At 34.4% G+C, this 19208-nt stretch overlaps 1 protein-coding gene across 1 annotated transcript; it reads left to right on the top strand.

Annotated features, from left to right (window-relative positions):
- The first annotated feature begins 1961 nt into the window (after positions 1 to 1961).
- On the top strand, positions 1962 to 18654 carry LOC106113402 (facilitated trehalose transporter Tret1). Its single transcript, XM_013306137.1, has 7 exons — positions 1962 to 2265; positions 12677 to 12906; positions 13978 to 14301; positions 14600 to 14735; positions 16650 to 16873; positions 16949 to 17131; positions 17603 to 18654. Exons 1-7 carry the CDS (start codon positions 2193 to 2195, stop codon positions 17867 to 17869), a joined length of 1437 nt encoding a protein of 478 aa, XP_013161591.1. The 5' UTR covers positions 1962 to 2192; the 3' UTR covers positions 17870 to 18654.
- The last annotated feature ends 554 nt before the right edge of the window (positions 18655 to 19208 follow it).

Below are 19208 nucleotides of genomic sequence, written 5' to 3'. Positions count from 1 at the left end.
CCTATGCGTCTCATCCTCCATCAAAATCCACTTCCCCTTCCCATGCGTCTCATCCTCCGTCAAAATCCACTTTCCCATGCTTTACTAATAGGCAAACGGTGGGAAGAGAAAGAGGACTAAAATTAGGCCTCCGACATGCACACTTATTAGACAAACACCTGTCTTCTGTTTGGTCGTGGTATTACACCGGTATTATAATAGTAAGAAGTAAGATTGAAAAATATAAATTGAGCTTAGTACATAAAAATATTCAATTATCGCGACTTATAAATGATCCTTACATCAAAGTGTTTGAAGAAAATTCAAGTAAAACGTGATATTTCGGTTCCTCGTTGGATATTTCTAAATCGAGTCTTACGAATTGTTTGCTAGAAATTGAGGTTTCAATTTACATTTGTGTAAATAAGTTCAGATATTAATTTCGCTTGTATTTATTTAAAAATAGCGTTCGCCCGAAAAAAAATATAGTACTGTATGTGTTCTTCCAGACCATATTCTATATGTATGCCAAATTTCGTCGAGACAGTCAGCCGTTTTGGAGATACCTTCAAACAAACATCCATCAATCTAAACATTCGCATTTATAATATTAGTAAGAGTAAGATTAAACAAACGTATAACGAAATTTACAATAAGTTTTAGTGTAAATTAAAAGCGAAGTTGCGTCACCACTTTTTATTGATACAAATTAGAATAAAATCGTTTCTAGTTTATTAAAGTTCACAACAAAACCGGAATGTACGATGAGAGAAGAGGCAAAGTTCATTAACTTTTTTACAATATTAATTTCGATGTTTTATTCTATATTATCCATCAGGTGGCTCAAATGGCGTGATATTTGTATTAACATGCTAGAAAGGTGTGCCAGGAACGTGTCAACTGTCAAAAAACCTTTATTTCAACTTCTATCGACAAACTTAGTCATGTTTATCTTGTTCTATTCATTGAATGTTCGAAGGCAGTTATCCAGAAATTGGTCCTGGTCAGACGGTGCCGCGAAGCCATGGATGAGCCGACATGATAATAATGTTGAGGTTCCTATAAACCAGTTATTTTTAAGTAGTCTGCGAAATTCAAGAATCACTGTTCTAAGGTAAAATAGCAAATTTTCTGATATTCAAACGTGTTTAATTTTCATCAACATTTTCAAAGCATTCGATTTGTCTTGCTCCCTTGGATTTGGTCGTGAATTAATTAATTTATTTTAGTACTTATTCTGCGCAAACGCAGTTCGGCGCCGCCGGGCCGCGTTTCTGCGTCACAAACTTCTTATAATACGATACGTGCCTTCATTATTATGAGACGTACTTTCTTTCGCTTAATTCCTTCGAATGCCACTTCCCTAACTGACTTTTAAGTCACGATGTGATAATTAATAGTCGTTTGAAATACATTATTTGCTTAATTAATAGTTTAAATGTAGCGATGTATGTGTGATGTTGTGTGGGAGTGTTAGAAAAGGAAGTGGAATATGCATTGGATTAAAAATTAATAAGGAATTTGGAGTAATCGTACTATTGGACGAATGGAATACAACTGCGGAGAAATTAAGTTTTTAAAGGAAAGGAGTTGTAATTGTCCGAAGAGCCATTCCGCTGTGGCATAGCAACCTACACACTTAGGATGCATCGTGGCATCGGAATACAGACTGTTCTGATTATTTTCGGTCAGTTCTGTATTTTTAAAAATCGAACGTGCAAGTTACAACTGGCTCCATTGACGAAGAAACCATAATCAAAGTAATTGTCACTCACTAAAAACTCAAAAATGTTGTCCGTCTGTGAACTGTGAAAAATTTCGATATAATTATATTTAATATTACTGTAAATTCTAAATTTAACGTGAAAGTTATTTATAATTTTACAGTATTTATTTTAAATATATTTTTTTACAGGATTGTAGTGAAGCGTACCCTTAATTGATATCAGACAACGGTCGCTTAAATGTTCTTGAGAGACGCATATAAACAAGCAAACAAGCCGGCCGGCGATTCCATTGGGACTTATTCATTCGAAATTAGAATACGGTTGACCGCGCGCGCTTTCCGCGCCTTTTTTAACGGCTACGATTCGAAACAAAAAAAATATGATTTCAATTTATATTTAAACTCTTTTGAATAGTGATAAATTCACTATATTTTTTTAAATTATTTAATTACTGGCCGTTTTTAATTTTTTTTTAATTTATCCAAAATGCTTAAGTACACAGTAAAAAAGTATTGCTCAGAGGGAAGTAAATTTCATCAAATAGTTATGGTGGTGCTAAGTGAGTATATTTTTTTAATTATTTATATGATGTAATGCTAAGAATTAAATTGGTTTAGAGATTTAAAAAGCGTCCACAAAAGTTTCGCTTAAAGATTTGAACGTTTGTTCTAAAAGTTTTGCTTAAAATATTTAGAAGGCAATTTTGTCTGTTTAATTTTTTAATAATTATTGAAATTATAATTGGGTCAAAGCAATTATTTTTTCTACGATTTAGATTAATTGTAATAATTGCTGCGAACTTTTGTAATCACTTAAAAATGTTTAAAAAAAAAACTAAAAGTGCCAGTCTTACAAACTAAATAGCAAAAAACATATTATACAAAATTTAATTGAAAAAGTTAAGTTCGGATACTTATGCTTTTTAAAGATGTCGTAAACGTGAAACTAAATTTATATATTTTTTTCTTTTTGTCAATTTTGTCATATTTTATAAGGTTATAAAGATTAATCTACTAACAATAACACTTAACCCTAATGTTAACTATTCGGTGATTCCGTTATATCGACTCGAGCGTGAGGCGTTTATTTTTTCTTTCAATAACTCTAGTTGACAGCCGACCGTTGGTTTTAACTTGTCCATACAACTTGGAGAAGTAAACTTCCTGTCCTTTATTATTAGACTAACCATAAAGTACAATTTGAAGATTTTTTTTACATTTTTTTAGTTAAAGATTTTTAACGATTTTTTGACTAGAGTTTTTGTTATCGGAGGCCAATTTTTTTTAAAAGAAATTATAGTAGAATTAAGATATTTTCATATGTTTTAAAATGTAGGCTCAGGTTTAATATGTTTGACCATAAGAAATAAACGTATTTTTTATGTTTTGCAATAATATAAGAATGCTTTTTTAGCTTGTCAACCTGAATTGCACGGAATCTAATATTTTTTTATTTTAAGTCAGTTACCATGCCACCTTCTTTTTATATATTTTGTAGGTCGTGGTATCATACGAGTGGCATTACTTCGTTTTCCAATACAAGGTCAAGCACTCGAGGACCTTTCTTTCTAACGGTCGATTCTACGAGATATGTCATCTTTTAAAATATTATCAATTTATCATTGAAAGTAGATTTTACTAAATTAACAGTTACAATATGACCTATAGCCTGTTTCTGTAAATGTGATATAAAAAAACTAAATGTAGCTTGTATTTAATAATTTAAAAACTGGTCAAGTGCGTGTCAGACTCGCTCCCCGAGGGTTCCGAACAAACCTGTAGGTATAAGTAAAAGTTCACTACAATCGAGTCATAGTTAATATGTAATATCAAAATTGCTTTTTTGTTACGTTTTTTCGTATGAGGCACGGAACCCTAAAAGTGGGTAATATTAATAAGTATACAGGAAAAAATAAAAAAAAACAACACTAATAAAAGCGCGGCAAATTTATGTCAATTCTAAACGAGATAAGGACGTCATATTGGTTTTCTATTAAGTTTTTCATATCATAAAACATGTTTTTCTTCTAAATTATTGCCATGCCGTACCTATTCAAATCTTACTAATATTATTAATGCAAATATTCGGATGTATGGATGGATGTTTGTAAGGTCCAGAATGACTGTATAGATCTCGTTGGAATTTCGCATATATGTAGAACTTATATAAAAACGGCTAAACACTCACGTATATTCGTCCGGTGCCAGCACCAACTAGTTTCGAGCTCATCGGGGGCCCTTCATCAGGGTGAGCGGGGCTGGTATTATTTCGCAGACGCGGCTCATCGCTCACTGAGATGTAGAACATATGGAAAAACACATAGGCTACTAATTAAGTTTTTTTTTAAATTTTGCGCGGATGATGTCGCAGGCGACAGCTAGTCTTACATAAATCTAATAAAGGGCAAGGTTATCAAACAAAAAACTTTATGGTTTTGTTAACAGAATTTATATTAACACTTGTTATTCAACATTTCCGCGTATACAGGTTAAAAAATAAGCAAATATTATGATATAATCTCGATCATTCTTTAACAAGTTCTCCCAATATCTTGAAGAACCAGACTTTTATAATATTATAGCTGTCGCCCGCGGGTCCATCCGTGCAAAATTAAACAAAAACTTTATTAGTAACCTATGTGTTCTGTTCTCTCAGGCTATTTTCTGAAGATACAAACATCTATCAAAACTTTTGCATTTATAATATTAGTAAGATAGTTGTCGCCCGCGACGTATCGTTACCTAATTAAGAAAATAGATCAATAATTGAGATAAAAACTACCTTATGTCCAAAATTAGACTAAAATATACATACTTACAAAATTTGATAAGAATTAGTTCAGTAGTTTCGGAGTTTACCGCGAACATACATCGTCACACAAATTATTTATATAAGATAAGATGGCAAACAGGCAAGTGAAAAGTTCGCTAAAACAGCGAAGTGACTGCTGAAAATCGACATTCGCAATTTCAAATACGTTGCCTATTTACGCCTATCTTAAATTACCGTCTTGGGAAAAAGTATGGTCTTTAGCTCCACGATATAAACGATTTTTTGCAAAGATTGTTCTGAACAAAAATTAGTTCCCTACATTTTTCGGAACATTCCGAGATTCCGAGACGAAACGCGGAAGTAATTCCGCGTTTCGTCTGATGAGTGTGCGTCTCGGACGCCTGATTTAGTCCTCTTTCCCTTCCCACCTTTTTTCTTACAAGGAAAGGATGGGAAGTGTAAGTGGACTTTCCTGAGAAGAGGATGCATGGAAAGGGAAGATATTTTCTTTCTGTGCATCCTCCCCGCCGTCGATTAAAGGTAGGCAATGCATATGCAATTTGCGTATGTCTATGGGCAACGGTCACTTCGCTATTTCGGCGATATCAGGTGGCCCCTCGCTCGTTTGCCACCTTATGATATAAAACAAACTATTTTTCTGGTCACGCTATATTCAGTAACGTTCGAGTAGAAATATAAATGGAGTCAGAACCTATTCTTTAACCGACTTCAAAAAGAAGGTTCACGATTCATCTGTATGTTTATTGATCATTCAGTATCTGTTTTATAACATAAAAACGTTTGCCCTGATCAAGAATTGCATATGAAATGCATGTTGCGTATCTCAGCGAATTTATCAAGCAATTTATTTTTAAATGTAGAATTCTTAAAAACGGCATCATACATTAGTATTCGACCTTCGAAGGTGAGGATCCGAAATTATCAAGTCTTAAGTTTTATCTATACATATTAAAATTGGAGTGTCTCTATGTTATATTGCAAAAAAACAGTGTTTTGTACACATGATATTAGCGTTGTTGATAACGAAAAACCAACTTTTATAATTTTTGTCTGTGTCTGTCTGTGTCTATCCGCAATACCTCGTTTGTTACGGGTTATCTCCGGAAAGACTGGACCGTAGATGCACGCGGACACTTTTTTTTTAAATTTTGCGCTGACGAAATCAGTCTAGCTTCTTTGCAAGCAAAACCAAACACGAGGTTCTTCTTCTTCACGTTCTTATATTACTGCACTAGCTGTCGCTCGCGACTCCGTCCGCGCGAAATAAAGAAAAACTTAATTAGCAGCCTATGCGTTCTTCCAGGCTATGTTCTATATCTATGCTAAATTTCAACAAGATCCATGCAGGCGTTCTGGAGATACGTTCAAACAAACATCCATCTAAACATTCGCATTTATAATATTAGATTGGATCACGTGAGTTTTTATTATCATAAGTAGGTATAGGTGTATAAAAACAATAATAACTGTCTTTGAAAATCGATTAGTCGTGTTTAAAATAATTAAAAACTGATTAAACAAATGAATGCGGCTATTACCATAAAAGTTAAGGTGAAGAGAGTCATTTCTATATTTAGAAGGTACTTAGTTAATTTACTTAAAGACGGTAAAACGGGTTCGTTTAGACAACCGTCTGTGTTTATTGATGGATCAAGACATTAGGAAATATTAACCGAAGAACGACATTATAGATTTTTTATTTTAAAATTCTCGTATCACAATGTATATTTGGGATAAACAAATTTGTGTAGGCAAAGAATTCGTGGTAATATTTAATCTTAGTAACATTATAAATAATTGAATGTGGATGGCTACAAGTGTAGGGGAAGACCAAAAAAGTATGGAATGACTGTGTGAAAGAGGATTTGCGTAAGAAGGGGGTAGACTCGGATATGACGGCTGATAGAGATGTATGGAGGAGTAGTGCATGCTGTGCCGACTCTCGATATGTTAATGTTTGGATAGATGGATGTTTGTTGCTATTACAAGAACATATTTGCAAAATACATAGGGAATAAATGTCTACGACTATCTTACTAATATTATAAATGCGAATGATTAGATGGATGGATGTTTGTTTGAAGGTATCCGGGTAGTTATCCGGTATCTCCGGTACTGCTGAACGGTGCTCGCTGAAATTTGATATAGACGTAGAACATAGTCGGGAAGAGCACATATGCTACTAATGAAGATTTTTTTTAATACCGCGCGGACGGAGTCGCAGGTGACAGCTAGTATCTGTAGATTTTTATCGTTCGGACGTTCTCGAATATAACGAATTAATTGTCAATAATTGAGATGTTTAATTACGCAAAATCATTTAATTATCCATTCTTATGATCCCTTTGAATTTGTACAATACTAAATAAATCTTTGATTAACGGTACATTAATAATATATGTATAAAAACAACTTATAAATTTTAAATCACTTTGCGTGGTATTTGTATAAAAAAACCAGTCCTATAATGACGTACTTTGCCGTCATTTTTTTTCATACTAACCATAAATAGTTTTAATATGCGAAACGTCACAATTAAATTATCTATGAAACATTAGTAAAATATAAGCGAGGTATTTACACTATGGGGAAATAATCGTACTAATATTATAAATGCGAATGTTTAGATGGATGGATGTTTAAAGGTATCTCTAGAACGGCTGAACGGATCTCGATGAAATTTTGCATACATACGATCGATGGAAACAAATAGTTGGTAGAACATAAGGATTCTTGAAAGAAGAAGCGCGTTGAATAGTTGTGTTGCTTATATTAGTATACATAAGTTTAAATAATTATTAAAATGAATGAATCATAATCAATGTATGAGTAACAAGTCTTGATACAAGCAATAACTTACCACGTAAAAATGAGAAGTTACGTTATAAAACGATAAAGTTTATTTTACTCCAATGAGTGTTTCAATCTCTTTACGCATCGGTTCAGAGTTGATAAGTTAAGGTGGATTTCCACAGTTCTTCTGTGACGGTGTTATTCATTTAATAATAAGTTAATTGAGTTTCAGTGAATACGAATATTAAACAGCCAACAAACTGCTAGTTAACAGTAATAATTTTCATAAAGTATTAGTGTAGCCCACCCATCCATCCATCCACATCACATCCATCTAAACATTCGCATTTATAATATTACTAAGTTAAATAAAAAGCAGTTCTTCAAAGTATAAATTCGAAAAAAAAATAGTATCCTATGTCCGTCTCCTGGCTCTAAGCTACCTCCTCACCAATTTTCAGGCATATCGGTAAAGCCGTTCTTGAGTTATAAATAGTGTAACTAACACGACTTTCTTTATATGTATACAGATTTTTACAAACACATGAGTTTATTATTAAAAAAAACTCGAATTTAACGTTCGAACACGCAATTTGCTGGTTATCCTGACAGCCACGAGTGGATATAAACGAGACTGTTCCACGTGTTGTTGTTCGTTCGAAATTACGCATCATGGAAATGGTCCTTCAGCGGTCAGATAATTGAGTACTACAGTGGTATAAGCAAAACAATCAAGACCAATAATTCATCGTAGGATCAAAGCACATGTTGTTTACGCATGTGACAATCATAACAAAGACGTTTCAATACTCTGATTTATATAAAGAAAGACGCAATCAACTGTCACAAGATTGTATGTTAATTAATGGTATAATATTATAAATGCGAATGTTTGAATAGATGGATGTTTGTTTAAGGTATCTTCGGAACGGCTGAATTTTAATGAAATTAGGCACGCATTTACAACATAGTCTGGAAGAACACATAGGATACTTATTATGTTTTTTTTAAATCCGCGCGGACGTAGTCGCGTGCATCAGCTAGTCTTACTAATGTTATAAATGCGAATGTTTAGATGGATGTTTGAAAGTATCTTCGAAAGGGTTGAACAGATTGTAATGAAATTAGGCACGCCTTTAGAACATAGTCTGGAAGTACACATAGGCTATGTATTGTTTTTTTTTTAATTCTGCGGACGGAGTCGCGGGCGATAGATATAAAAGTAAAACTTTTTGATTAGCGGGCGTGTAATATCTGATTCACATATTTGAAGAGAGAGAAGAGATTTGATTTGTTTTTCTGCAGTGTTTCGGATTTAATGTTTTTTTTTCTTAAATATTTACTAAAATAGTATTGTTTAATCGATTCAATTTAGTATAGATATTCAACAAGTTCAAGGCAAGTCTTGCGTCTAGGATACTACCGGTTTTATATGTATATTTTCTTTTAGTACATACTCGCATGTTAGGAGCTTTTGAACACCGCCAATAAATAAAGTAATAAAATAATTGTGAATGGTTATATAAACTATACTTATTATTTATAAACTAGCTGTCGCTCACGACTCCGTCCGCGTGGAATTAAAAACTAAGTAGCCTATTTGTTCTTCCAGGCTATTTTACATATATGCCAAATTTCAGCAAGATCCATGCAGACGTTTTGGAGATAACTTCAAACAAATATCCATCAATCTAAACATTCGCATTTACAATATTAGTAAGAAGTAAGATATTAGTAAGATAAAATAAAATTATTAGGAGCTTACACTCACGCGATTTGATGTCAACAACGACTAGTCGAGCCAGTAAGTGACCCATCTTCAGGGTGAATGGGACTGGATTATTGGGTTGAGGCTCATCAGCTTATTGTTCTGGGGATTTTCAGATATTTATATTATAAATATATAAAAATAAATTGCTGTACGTTAGTCTCTCTAAAACTCGAGAACGGCTGAACAGTTTTATCTTATCCACGTATTGAAATGTTCGTGGAGGTCTAGGGATGATTTAAAAGGTGAGAATAATTGCCGGGAAAACCCTAAAACAGCCCTTTTTTTCTCATATAAACGGTTGAATGGATCTCGCTGAAACTTAGGCTAATAATTATGTTTTTTTTATTACGCGCGAACAAACTCGCGGGTGACAGCTAGTCATGAATAAGTTAGGCACGAAATTAGCGAAATGTCGAGAATTTAATCATTCCAGATACTGGCTGACCAAACTAGTTTTCACTCATTTTAATAATTTGAATTCGTGATATTTCGAGAACGAGAATAGAGTATATTCAGATGTCGTCAGCATTCATAGTGGAGACGTTGCGCATTTAAAACACATTCTTTTAATCACTCGGCAAAAGGTATATAATTTATATCATCTTTTTTATACTAATGTGCCAAACAAGGTCATTTAATATTGTTAAAATAGCAAAGTGATCAATGCTCAGAGGCTTCAAATGAAGATATGTTGTCTTGTTTTGATCTGCAAGGGAGGGGACGGACAGAAAGAAGATTTCTTTAGTGTAGGACAAGCGCGGGAATACTTAAATTTAGCCACTGGCTAACATCTGTTACATGTCCATCAATATTTTGTCAATTTCTCACAAACTTTGGACGTATTACGAATAGTTGTGACAAGCACCATCGCATTGTCATCGAAAAAATTTTATTAAAATTTGTGCAGCGCCCCCTATCGGGCAAGAAGTACACCAAAAAATTTCATACTTCTCATTTTTTAAAAGCATTTATCGCAAATATTCGTGCTAGGTCTATTGGTATCCTAGGTGATGTATGTATATACAACTATAACTGGTTCGTCCGCTGTATAGTATTCAGTTAATAAATCTTACACCAGACTAGATATATTACGTATCTCATTCATGAATGTTAAGCGTCGAAGTGAACTGGTTCTTTAACCAAACATCTAGGGTTGTCAATCTTACTAATATTAATGCGAATATTTACATGGATGGATGTTTATTAGAAGGTATCTTTGAAACGTATCAACGGATCTTGATGATATTTGGCGCAGATGTAGAATATAGTCTGGAAGAACACTTAAGCTACTTATTGAGATTTTTTCTTAACGCCGCGCGGACGGGGTCGCGGGCGACAGTTAGTCTTCAATAAACGTTTAGTCTCCGAATAAGAGTAATCCAGTGAGATATAAAGTGGACACAGTCCAGCAAAGACCATATGGCACCTTATTGTCATAGTCAAAGAGCCCTTCGCCCTCTTGTAATTTAGGTTCACTGTTGTATACCGAGTCAAATCAATAGTCGGACTTTAGATTCAAACTCTAGTTGTGAAAATTAACCAAAAACAGTTATATGTCAACCCTTGACTCCTTTCATAACTTTGACCCGAAGCCATCAACACCAAAAGGGTCTGAATCTATGAGGTGGCAGCCCTAAAACACCTAGCAACAAGTGACGATGGACCGGTCAGACTGCTCTATGTAGTCATCGGCCCCTGGCATTCTATCACCAAGGTCAAGTGTAAACTGCACACTATAATTGGAAGTGATAATAAATGCAATTACAAATAACTTATTGTTGCTTTCAGAGACCAAAGTCCCTGTATAAAACATATTGTCATCCCGCTCATTATATTTAAGAAAACAGAGATAACAACATGTTTTAAACAGGTCTCAACCAACGATTACTCGACTAAATTTGAAATAGATAATTTTTAATAGTAATCATTTAATTAAGGTTGTGTATTAAAAATACCGATTAATTAAAAAGATTCAAATTTTGTTAGCATAGAATTAAAAAAAATGAATTAATTGTTAATTGCTTTTCGAAATTATTGAATAGTTATGTAAAAAGTAAGAACAAATATCCATCTGACACATGTTTCCTAAAAAAAAAGTAGCTTCTGCGTCCAGATTCTAAAGCATTATTCCTGTGCTGTGTTTACGCAAAATGTCAATTAAATTACTTGATAACATACATCCAAACATTCCTATTATATTTATTGAAGTTAACAAAAGACGTAGTATCACTGTATTGATATGATACAAACAAAAACATAAATTTAATGCCTTAATTGAAGAGAACATCAACAAACAGATTCAATGTGCTCGTAATGTACATTTCATAATTACACGACGCCGAATCGTCTCGTCTGCCTTTTAGCCTTTACTTCGGGTTCAATGTTTTTTTCATGAACTTCGAACGATCCATGAGCTTCTAGCACTTTAAATTGTCTTTAGTCTTATGTCGAAGACTTTTTTTTATTTTGATTTTAAAGTCTAACGGTTATGAACACTTAGTGCAAATATAAATATGTCTTGAAAATTGCTTTTAACAAATTAGTTGTATCACCGGTCCCGATGTTTGTCAACAAATCATGCAATTTAAATTTAAACCACTTTCATGTTACCAATTAGTTTAAAATTTTGCAAACATGTGTAAATCGCATTACAATGCAATATTATGATGTGGTGCTGATCTGATGTTAGAGCTGGAAAGTGGACGATGGAACTTCACAGTAAATCAAGCTTTGGCTCGTTGAAATCAATCAAGAGACGAGTTGTTTGTCTTTTTATAATGTTTAGTTCTTTAACAACAACATAAAAGTTCTGATTCATTTCCGATTTAAAATAACACTATCTATGCTCTGAAGAATAAATACTTTCGTTACTAGGACAACATGAATTCCGATGTTACAAATTACTTTTAAAAGCGGTCATCGTACGAAGAGAATATATTTGGTGGACTGTAACTGTTACTAACTGCCTAACAGCTTACTTATAGCTTATTTGTAACCAGATATAGCGGCTACTTAAGTCTAGATTGTCTCAGTAATAGATCTTTCTAGAAGCACGTGTATGCATCTCCTAACCTTGAGTGACCTCTATAATTAATACGATTGCTCTTACAATGTTGAAGTAAAATTGATATTAATTGAACAGAGTATTTTATTTTTATCTTTGTCAATTGCAATGATGTAATGAATTATGAATAATAAAACTGGCGTTCACCTTTTGTTATGTAACTGTTTGGTATGCATCTGATATGTCTTGTTAGTAATATCATTAGTTAACTGTTACTGGGTAACCTTAACGTGGGTTTTCACTGCGCTTGCGCAAACCTAACTAATAGCACCGAAAACCGATGTGCATGTATGCGTAGATATATGAATGCAGAGAGAGGTATGACAGGACCGCGAGAAATGGCCAGAAGTCTCAGCATACGCCGCTGGGTTTCGGGGGTGAGTTATGTAGTTGTTGGTCGCCTTAAAACTAACAGATTCGGTTTCGTATGGATGTTTCGGCAATGGAAATGGTTCACATTATGATCAACAAGTTGTATAGCAGACGTTTTTATCCTTCTTTTATGACATAAAAACAAGGACAAATTCTATTTATTAATTTTGTTCACAGTGGTGCTACCAGTTTTCTCCTATGGCACAGCGATCGGATGGCTCTCTCCAATGGGTCCCAAGTTAATGTCCGAAGACTCTCCGGCAGCGGAACCAGTACATCAGGATGTGATATCATGGATGGCTTCAGTTCCGTACTTGGTTGGAACACCGGCTGTCTTTTTATTCGGTTTTATTGTGGATAATTTTGGAAGGAAGAAAGCTCTGATGCTTACATCTTTGTCTATGGCAGTAAGTTTGTATGAAAAAAAAATCTTTCTAAAACTGTTTAAACCAAATGTCACTTCTTTTTAATTTTGCATAATCTCTTCTTATTGAGATGAAAAATTACCTATTTTTCACTATAGATATCAGCTTGATCAAGAGAGTAATTAGCACTAAATATACTACAGATATACAAGAAACACTTCACGTTATATACAAAGAATTCTGTACACTTTTCTATTTCTTTTTAAACTTTTTTAATCTGGCACAGGCACAAAAAAATCACGAGAATGACTTATAACAATTTTGACAGATGACAGCGGATTCTTGGCTATGCTGCCAACTAATTAGAGCTTTCAGTTTTTCTTCTCATTAACAATGCCTCTTAATTACAATTGAGGTCGGTTTTTGTTCGAATTTTAAAATTTAAAAACGCATAACCTAGACCAGTATCCTACGTATAAATTAACGGTAGTATTATCTTAAATATCCATTGCATGCTTGTTACATTTAAATAACCCATAGACAATGCCGTTACAACTTAGTCACGTGCAAAAATATTTCATGTTAACAGGTTTTGTAGTTTTTAACTGTAGATCTTATCAGTTTGATTAATTTCGGAATCTTTAGTAAAAAGACGAGATCATTGTACTGTGTTTAAATTCTGTTAAAATTGAAAATAATGTCTAATAAAAGAATTAAAAATTATGAAAAAAAATTACATACCAGTTTTTTTTAACGAATTTATTAAAAAACTAGCTGTAGCCCACGACTACGTCCGCGTGGAATAAAAAAATAAATAGTAGCCGTTTATCAGTATACTATGCATATAAAATTACGTAACAATCCGTCAAGCCGTTTCGGAAGAGTATGGTAACTAACATTATGACACGAGAATTTTATACTGTTAGAAAGAAAGTCCGACACTGTGCCGGTGTATCGGCGAAACACTAGCCTTATTAAAATGTCAACGTTTATGTCCCCTCACTAAGCAGTCTGACACTTGAGTTGGTAACAAAAGCGCGCCATTCGCGCTAAAGGATTCTAAAATGTCTAAAAATATATATATAAGATTAATCTTACCTTTAATGTTCACAGGCGTGTTGGTCTTTGAAGATCTATTCCACATCAACATGGGCGTTGATATTAGCTCGTGCGATAGTCGGCTTCGGCGTGAGTGGATCGTATGTGGTTACCCCTTTATACATCAAGGAAGTCAGCGAAGATTCCATCAGGGGTACCCTTGGAAGCCTGGTCATCCTCTCCCAGAACCTGGGAAACCTGCTGGTCTACATTGCTGGAGAGTACCTCTGCTATAATACTACGCTGTGGATCTGTCTCTCCGTGCCCTTGATACATTTGCTTCTCTTCATCACAATGCCTGAAACACCGTCTTTCCTCCTTAAAAGTGGTAAAGTTGATGTAAGTTATTTTTTCTATGTTTTCTGCATAAAAGTTTTGTTATGTTTCTAGTTTTTTTTTATGACACTTCATCCAAATTCAACCTTGTAACGGGGGGAATAATTTTTTGAACTTAAAATGCTTCAAATTCTTTAAAGAATTTCAAAAAAATGTTTATCAAAAAATGTGTTTTGAATTGTTTATTTGGAAATATAGTACTTGTAGTGGAGTAGGGGAGGGAGGCGCATTGCGCAACTAACCTTGTGGCGCCAAAAAGGTTGACGCAAATACTCGGAATAATCATGAATACATTGTTCAGGAGGCTCGCGGTGCATTGGCGTGGCTACGTTGCCGGCAGCCGGGTGATGCAGCAGTGGACTCAGAATTACAGGCCTTACTGCTAGAGATGGAGCAAGACAACTCTGTAAAATTCTTCGAAGTTCTCAAAGTTCTGAGTAAGTACGAATTGTTATGTAGAAAATCCGACACTGTGCCCGTGTACTGGCACAACACTAGCCTTACTAAAATGACGACGTTTATGTCCCCTCACTAATTATTCTGTCACTGGACTTTGTAATGAAAGCGCGCCATTCGCGCCAAAGGATTCTAATTTATAATGTCTAAAAGAATTGATATTTACAAGATCTTTGCTGCTTATATTTACTAGGCAAGTCTATGGCGTTGTGTATATTAAGAACGAAAGGAATCGCGGAAAATCATCAAACATTTTTTTATAATATTGTTTAGTAATATCAATTTTTCATTCAAAAAAGGTAAGGTAAGTCTTAAAGTAGGTAAATCTATGTTCAAACTTCTGTAGTACAGAATACACAACAGCATTCAGGTGAAAAGACTTGACCTGTATTACTATGACGGCAATAACGGTAATGGTGTGTGGGCAGTAGTGATAACTAAACAATATGTTCCCAGGCCCCGGTAACGAGCTCGTGTCTACTGTTTGTTTACATAGTTATTGTTAGGCTTTACCGATACTACAGTTAAAGGAAATTTTCTATTTGAACTCTAGCGAAAGAAAATGTGTACCTACATATTGACGACATCCTTTAAGGAAATTTATTAATATTCCGTTGCATAACCGATTTTGTATTGTTTATTTGGTTACCTTATTTGATATGTCTTCTTATCCGACATAGAATGATTTCTGCTGCATAATTTTTTTTTCTCGTTGGAGTAGAATTTGATGCTCCATGTTCTTAGTAGTTTACTACGCACTTTGACACTTTATCCCACTTACATTTTACAGCAACTTTTCCTTTTTTTCTCATATCTTCTGCTGACTGTTCGTCCAGACCAAAGAGTACTTAATAGTCCAGATTGACGTGCAATTAAATTAATTTAAAAGTTAATGTAAACTACTACTCACCACCAAAGCAAACTCTATTCCCCGCCATGATTATGTGACGGTGGAATCGAAGGCAACGACCAATAGTGTGACGGTCTGAATCAATACAAGTACTTTTTATGAAAGTTAAACTAATCCGCCACTAATTATTATTAGTCAAGCCAGTGTCATATTATGAGAATTTCAATATGAATAATTAATTAATTATTATTAAATATTCTATATCTTCGATATGGAAGACAGTGTCTGTAAGAAATAAAATAGGAACTTTAAAAATTGTCGTTTGATCAAGTTGTTCAAATAAAAACTTATAATTTAAGCTCTAAAAATCAGGTTACTATAATGATATAGATGTTATTTACGATTATTGTGAGTGCAACTTTAAAAATCGATTTAATTATTATTATGATGTGGAAAAAGTTATAAAAACATTAACAGAACTAGATTTTTCATACTATAAAAATTCTCAACAACCACGATGAGGTATCGTGAGAGGATAAAAATTATCATAAATCATGGTGGACCAACGATATCTAATTACTTTGGCATTTAAGGCCTGACCTTGAAATACTCGTGTTAAAGCCTACACTACGTTAAATAGAAATATTATTAATCAACCGTTACTGATTAAATTTACAAAAGCTCACAGACCACGCCATAGCAACGTGGTCACAAAACATGTACATTGAGTATGAAATAAAAAACAAGGAAACAATAAAAGTAAAACTCATCGCAAGTTAGGTTAGGCATTAACTGCGTGGATAAACAAAGTTGCCAATAACTTTCGATAAGTCACTTGATTGTAGCGCGTCAGTTCCATACATTTTTGCAATTCGTTACGGAATCGCTTCGGAACGAATGCACTTTGTCTAGCCACTCAGATTAGTTGAGTGTTATTTACTTTTATCGATTAGCGGTGCGCCTACGCGTAGTCGTCGCGCTATTGCAGCGTAGTACTACCGTAGTTATAATGAGGTAAATCTTTAATAAGACTTACCTTTTTCAGTATCCGATCGGAACACATTCCGTGCTTTCCGTATCACGCTGACAATTACACTTGCTCGGGAGCTGTGCGGCTGTCTGGCTGTACTGCACTTCGCGTCTCTAATATTCAGCCAAGCGAGTGGCGGCTGGGTCCTCAATGCCAATCAGCAAGCGACTCTACTAGGTGTGGTGCAACTCATCGGCTCCTGTACCGCCTCTACTTTGGTCGAGAGGACTGGCAGAAAGGTGAGTTTATTAACTGCTGGTACTTGACAGAGCTTAAAATTCTTAATTTATTTTATAACCAATTGTGTTCTCCAGCCATTGCTAGGGACGACGTGCTTGGTATCCGGCGTGTCGCTAGCGGCTTTAGCAGGATGGTTCGCGGTGCGGGCGGGAGGCGCGGCTCTACCTGTTGCAGCGTTATGCCTCTGCATCTACTGTGACGCGGCCGGCCTACAACCTGTACCCTTCGTTATTATGACTGAGATGTTCTCATTCCAGGTTAGTATTCACTTAACACGGTGAACTCGCTAGGCATACGTGCCAGAATGTTTCGGGTTCTTTTAATATTTTGTTGTAATTCTAAAAAAAAGTGAATAAAGGGTTTGGTTGGAATACCGTCGGCGGGTCTCCCACTGCGATGCATTTTTTTATTTATTTAATAACTGGAAAACTATATTAATAATAATAATAGTTTTCGCTTATGGATAATAAAATTAACAGAATAACATCGCAAAGAGAATAGACAATTTTAAAAATGGAAAAAACAGAATACAAGAAAACCAAGCGGCTAGCGAACTGGACAACCAAAGAATTTGCTGCTCAAATCGTTTACAATGTCAGCAAGCGTAATATTAAACAAGTCGATGTGAGGACTTTTATTGATATTTTTCTGTAACTCACTATAAAAGGCGAACATATCAAAGTACGTTTTTGCTATTTTGTTTTGATCATAATATTTTTTTATTTCAGTTCCGTGGTACCGTTACTTCAATAGTGATCGCGTTCGCGTGCGCTTTAGTCTCCATCGAGCTGAGAGTCTTCCAACCTCTTGCCGTCTCCATCGGTCTGCATTTCGTCTTCGGCTGTTTCGCGATGGTCTGCCTCATCAGCACAGTGTACATCGTCTTCTGCGTCCCGGAGACCAAGATGAGGACCACGGAGGAGATATACGCGGAATTCATGGGAAAAGGCAAAGAGAAGACCAGGGATTGCGAAGCTTCTGTGACTAGATTGTAGATTTTATGTAAGCGTTATTTTAAGCTTGATGTTGACAAAATTATCTTAAAGGATACCAGAGTAATCCCAGTCGTTTATCTCAGATTGAATATATTTCCTTGAGTTTCCATTGCCCGTTTACCAACAAAAATGTTCTCTGTTTTATCGAGAACAATCAGCGAAAGGACAATAATGTTTTTGCAGAGGTGTTTCTGCAGTGGAAACTCACGGTACTAATGCGAAACAGTCATATGAAAACATAGTATGGGTTTGAAAGAAATTACAGTGCGATAGAATTAAACAAATGAAAATCATATTATTGATTAATTCTTTGGATCAGTTTAATTGTGTTTTATCCTTAATTTTTTTTTATTTAATTAATGATTATATATAGTATATTTGTGTTTGAAGTTTCTTGGGAAATCTAAATAATTTTGTGTTAGATTGCGTAGATGAATTAAGGTATATGAAGCGAGAATTATATGACAAAAATGTGATTTCATTCCAGTAGAAATATTTATATGTAGGTTGCTATTAGCAAATAACCCTGTAAAGTACAGAGTATTAACAGAAAAATGAAATTTTACTTTTTATGAATGACATGAATGGAATTAGAACGCGCTTTTTTAATCTACGATTTAGTGCTGTAGTCAGTAGATATTAGTAATTTAGTGCATATTGCCACTTAGCGGCTAACACGACTGGCCGCACACATTTTGTATAGGAGTCGAACGCGCTAGTGAAAATAGCACACACGATTTTATTCAAAATGGCGGCAGCGCGGTTAGCAACGAAGTAAAGATAGACAAAGTAAGCTAAAGATGTTTATATTTATATTATATTTAGTTATAACTGTAAAGTCCGGTTTTTACGTATTATTCTCTTCATGACTTGACAGTCCAAGTTCATACGCGCTGCGCAGTTCCCTCCCCCCGCATCCCGCTACCTCCCCTACACCTAAAATTGTGTTCTGCGCAGCAACTTGCGCGAAGTTAAGACCTGCCAAGATATCTGAAAACTATAATACTGTTTAATAGTACCATAAAATGTGTTTACTATATTTATGATGAGAAAAATATTTTCCTTGCATTTTGTAAACTCGATAAAAAATCTGTTATTTTAAAAAAAAGTTTACAGTATCAGATACTGCTTAAGACTGTCATTTAAAATGGACATTATTTTTTATCCATGTATAGATTTTTTTATGATAAATATCAAATATTTTATAGATTTTTTTTAAGATTAATTATATTTATTTTGTTAAATAATACATTATTTATAGAATTTACCAAATACCACATGTATGAATAAAAATTTCTTCATGCCATGTTTTTTTAATTTTACATTTTGACGACCTTGG

This window comes from Papilio xuthus, unplaced genomic scaffold (assembly GCF_000836235.2).
Source record: "Papilio xuthus unplaced genomic scaffold, Pxut_1.1 DF829758.1, whole genome shotgun sequence".
NCBI classification, from domain to species: domain Eukaryota; kingdom Metazoa; phylum Arthropoda; class Insecta; order Lepidoptera; family Papilionidae; genus Papilio; species Papilio xuthus.
This window is presented reverse-complemented; position numbering and strand designations above follow the sequence as displayed.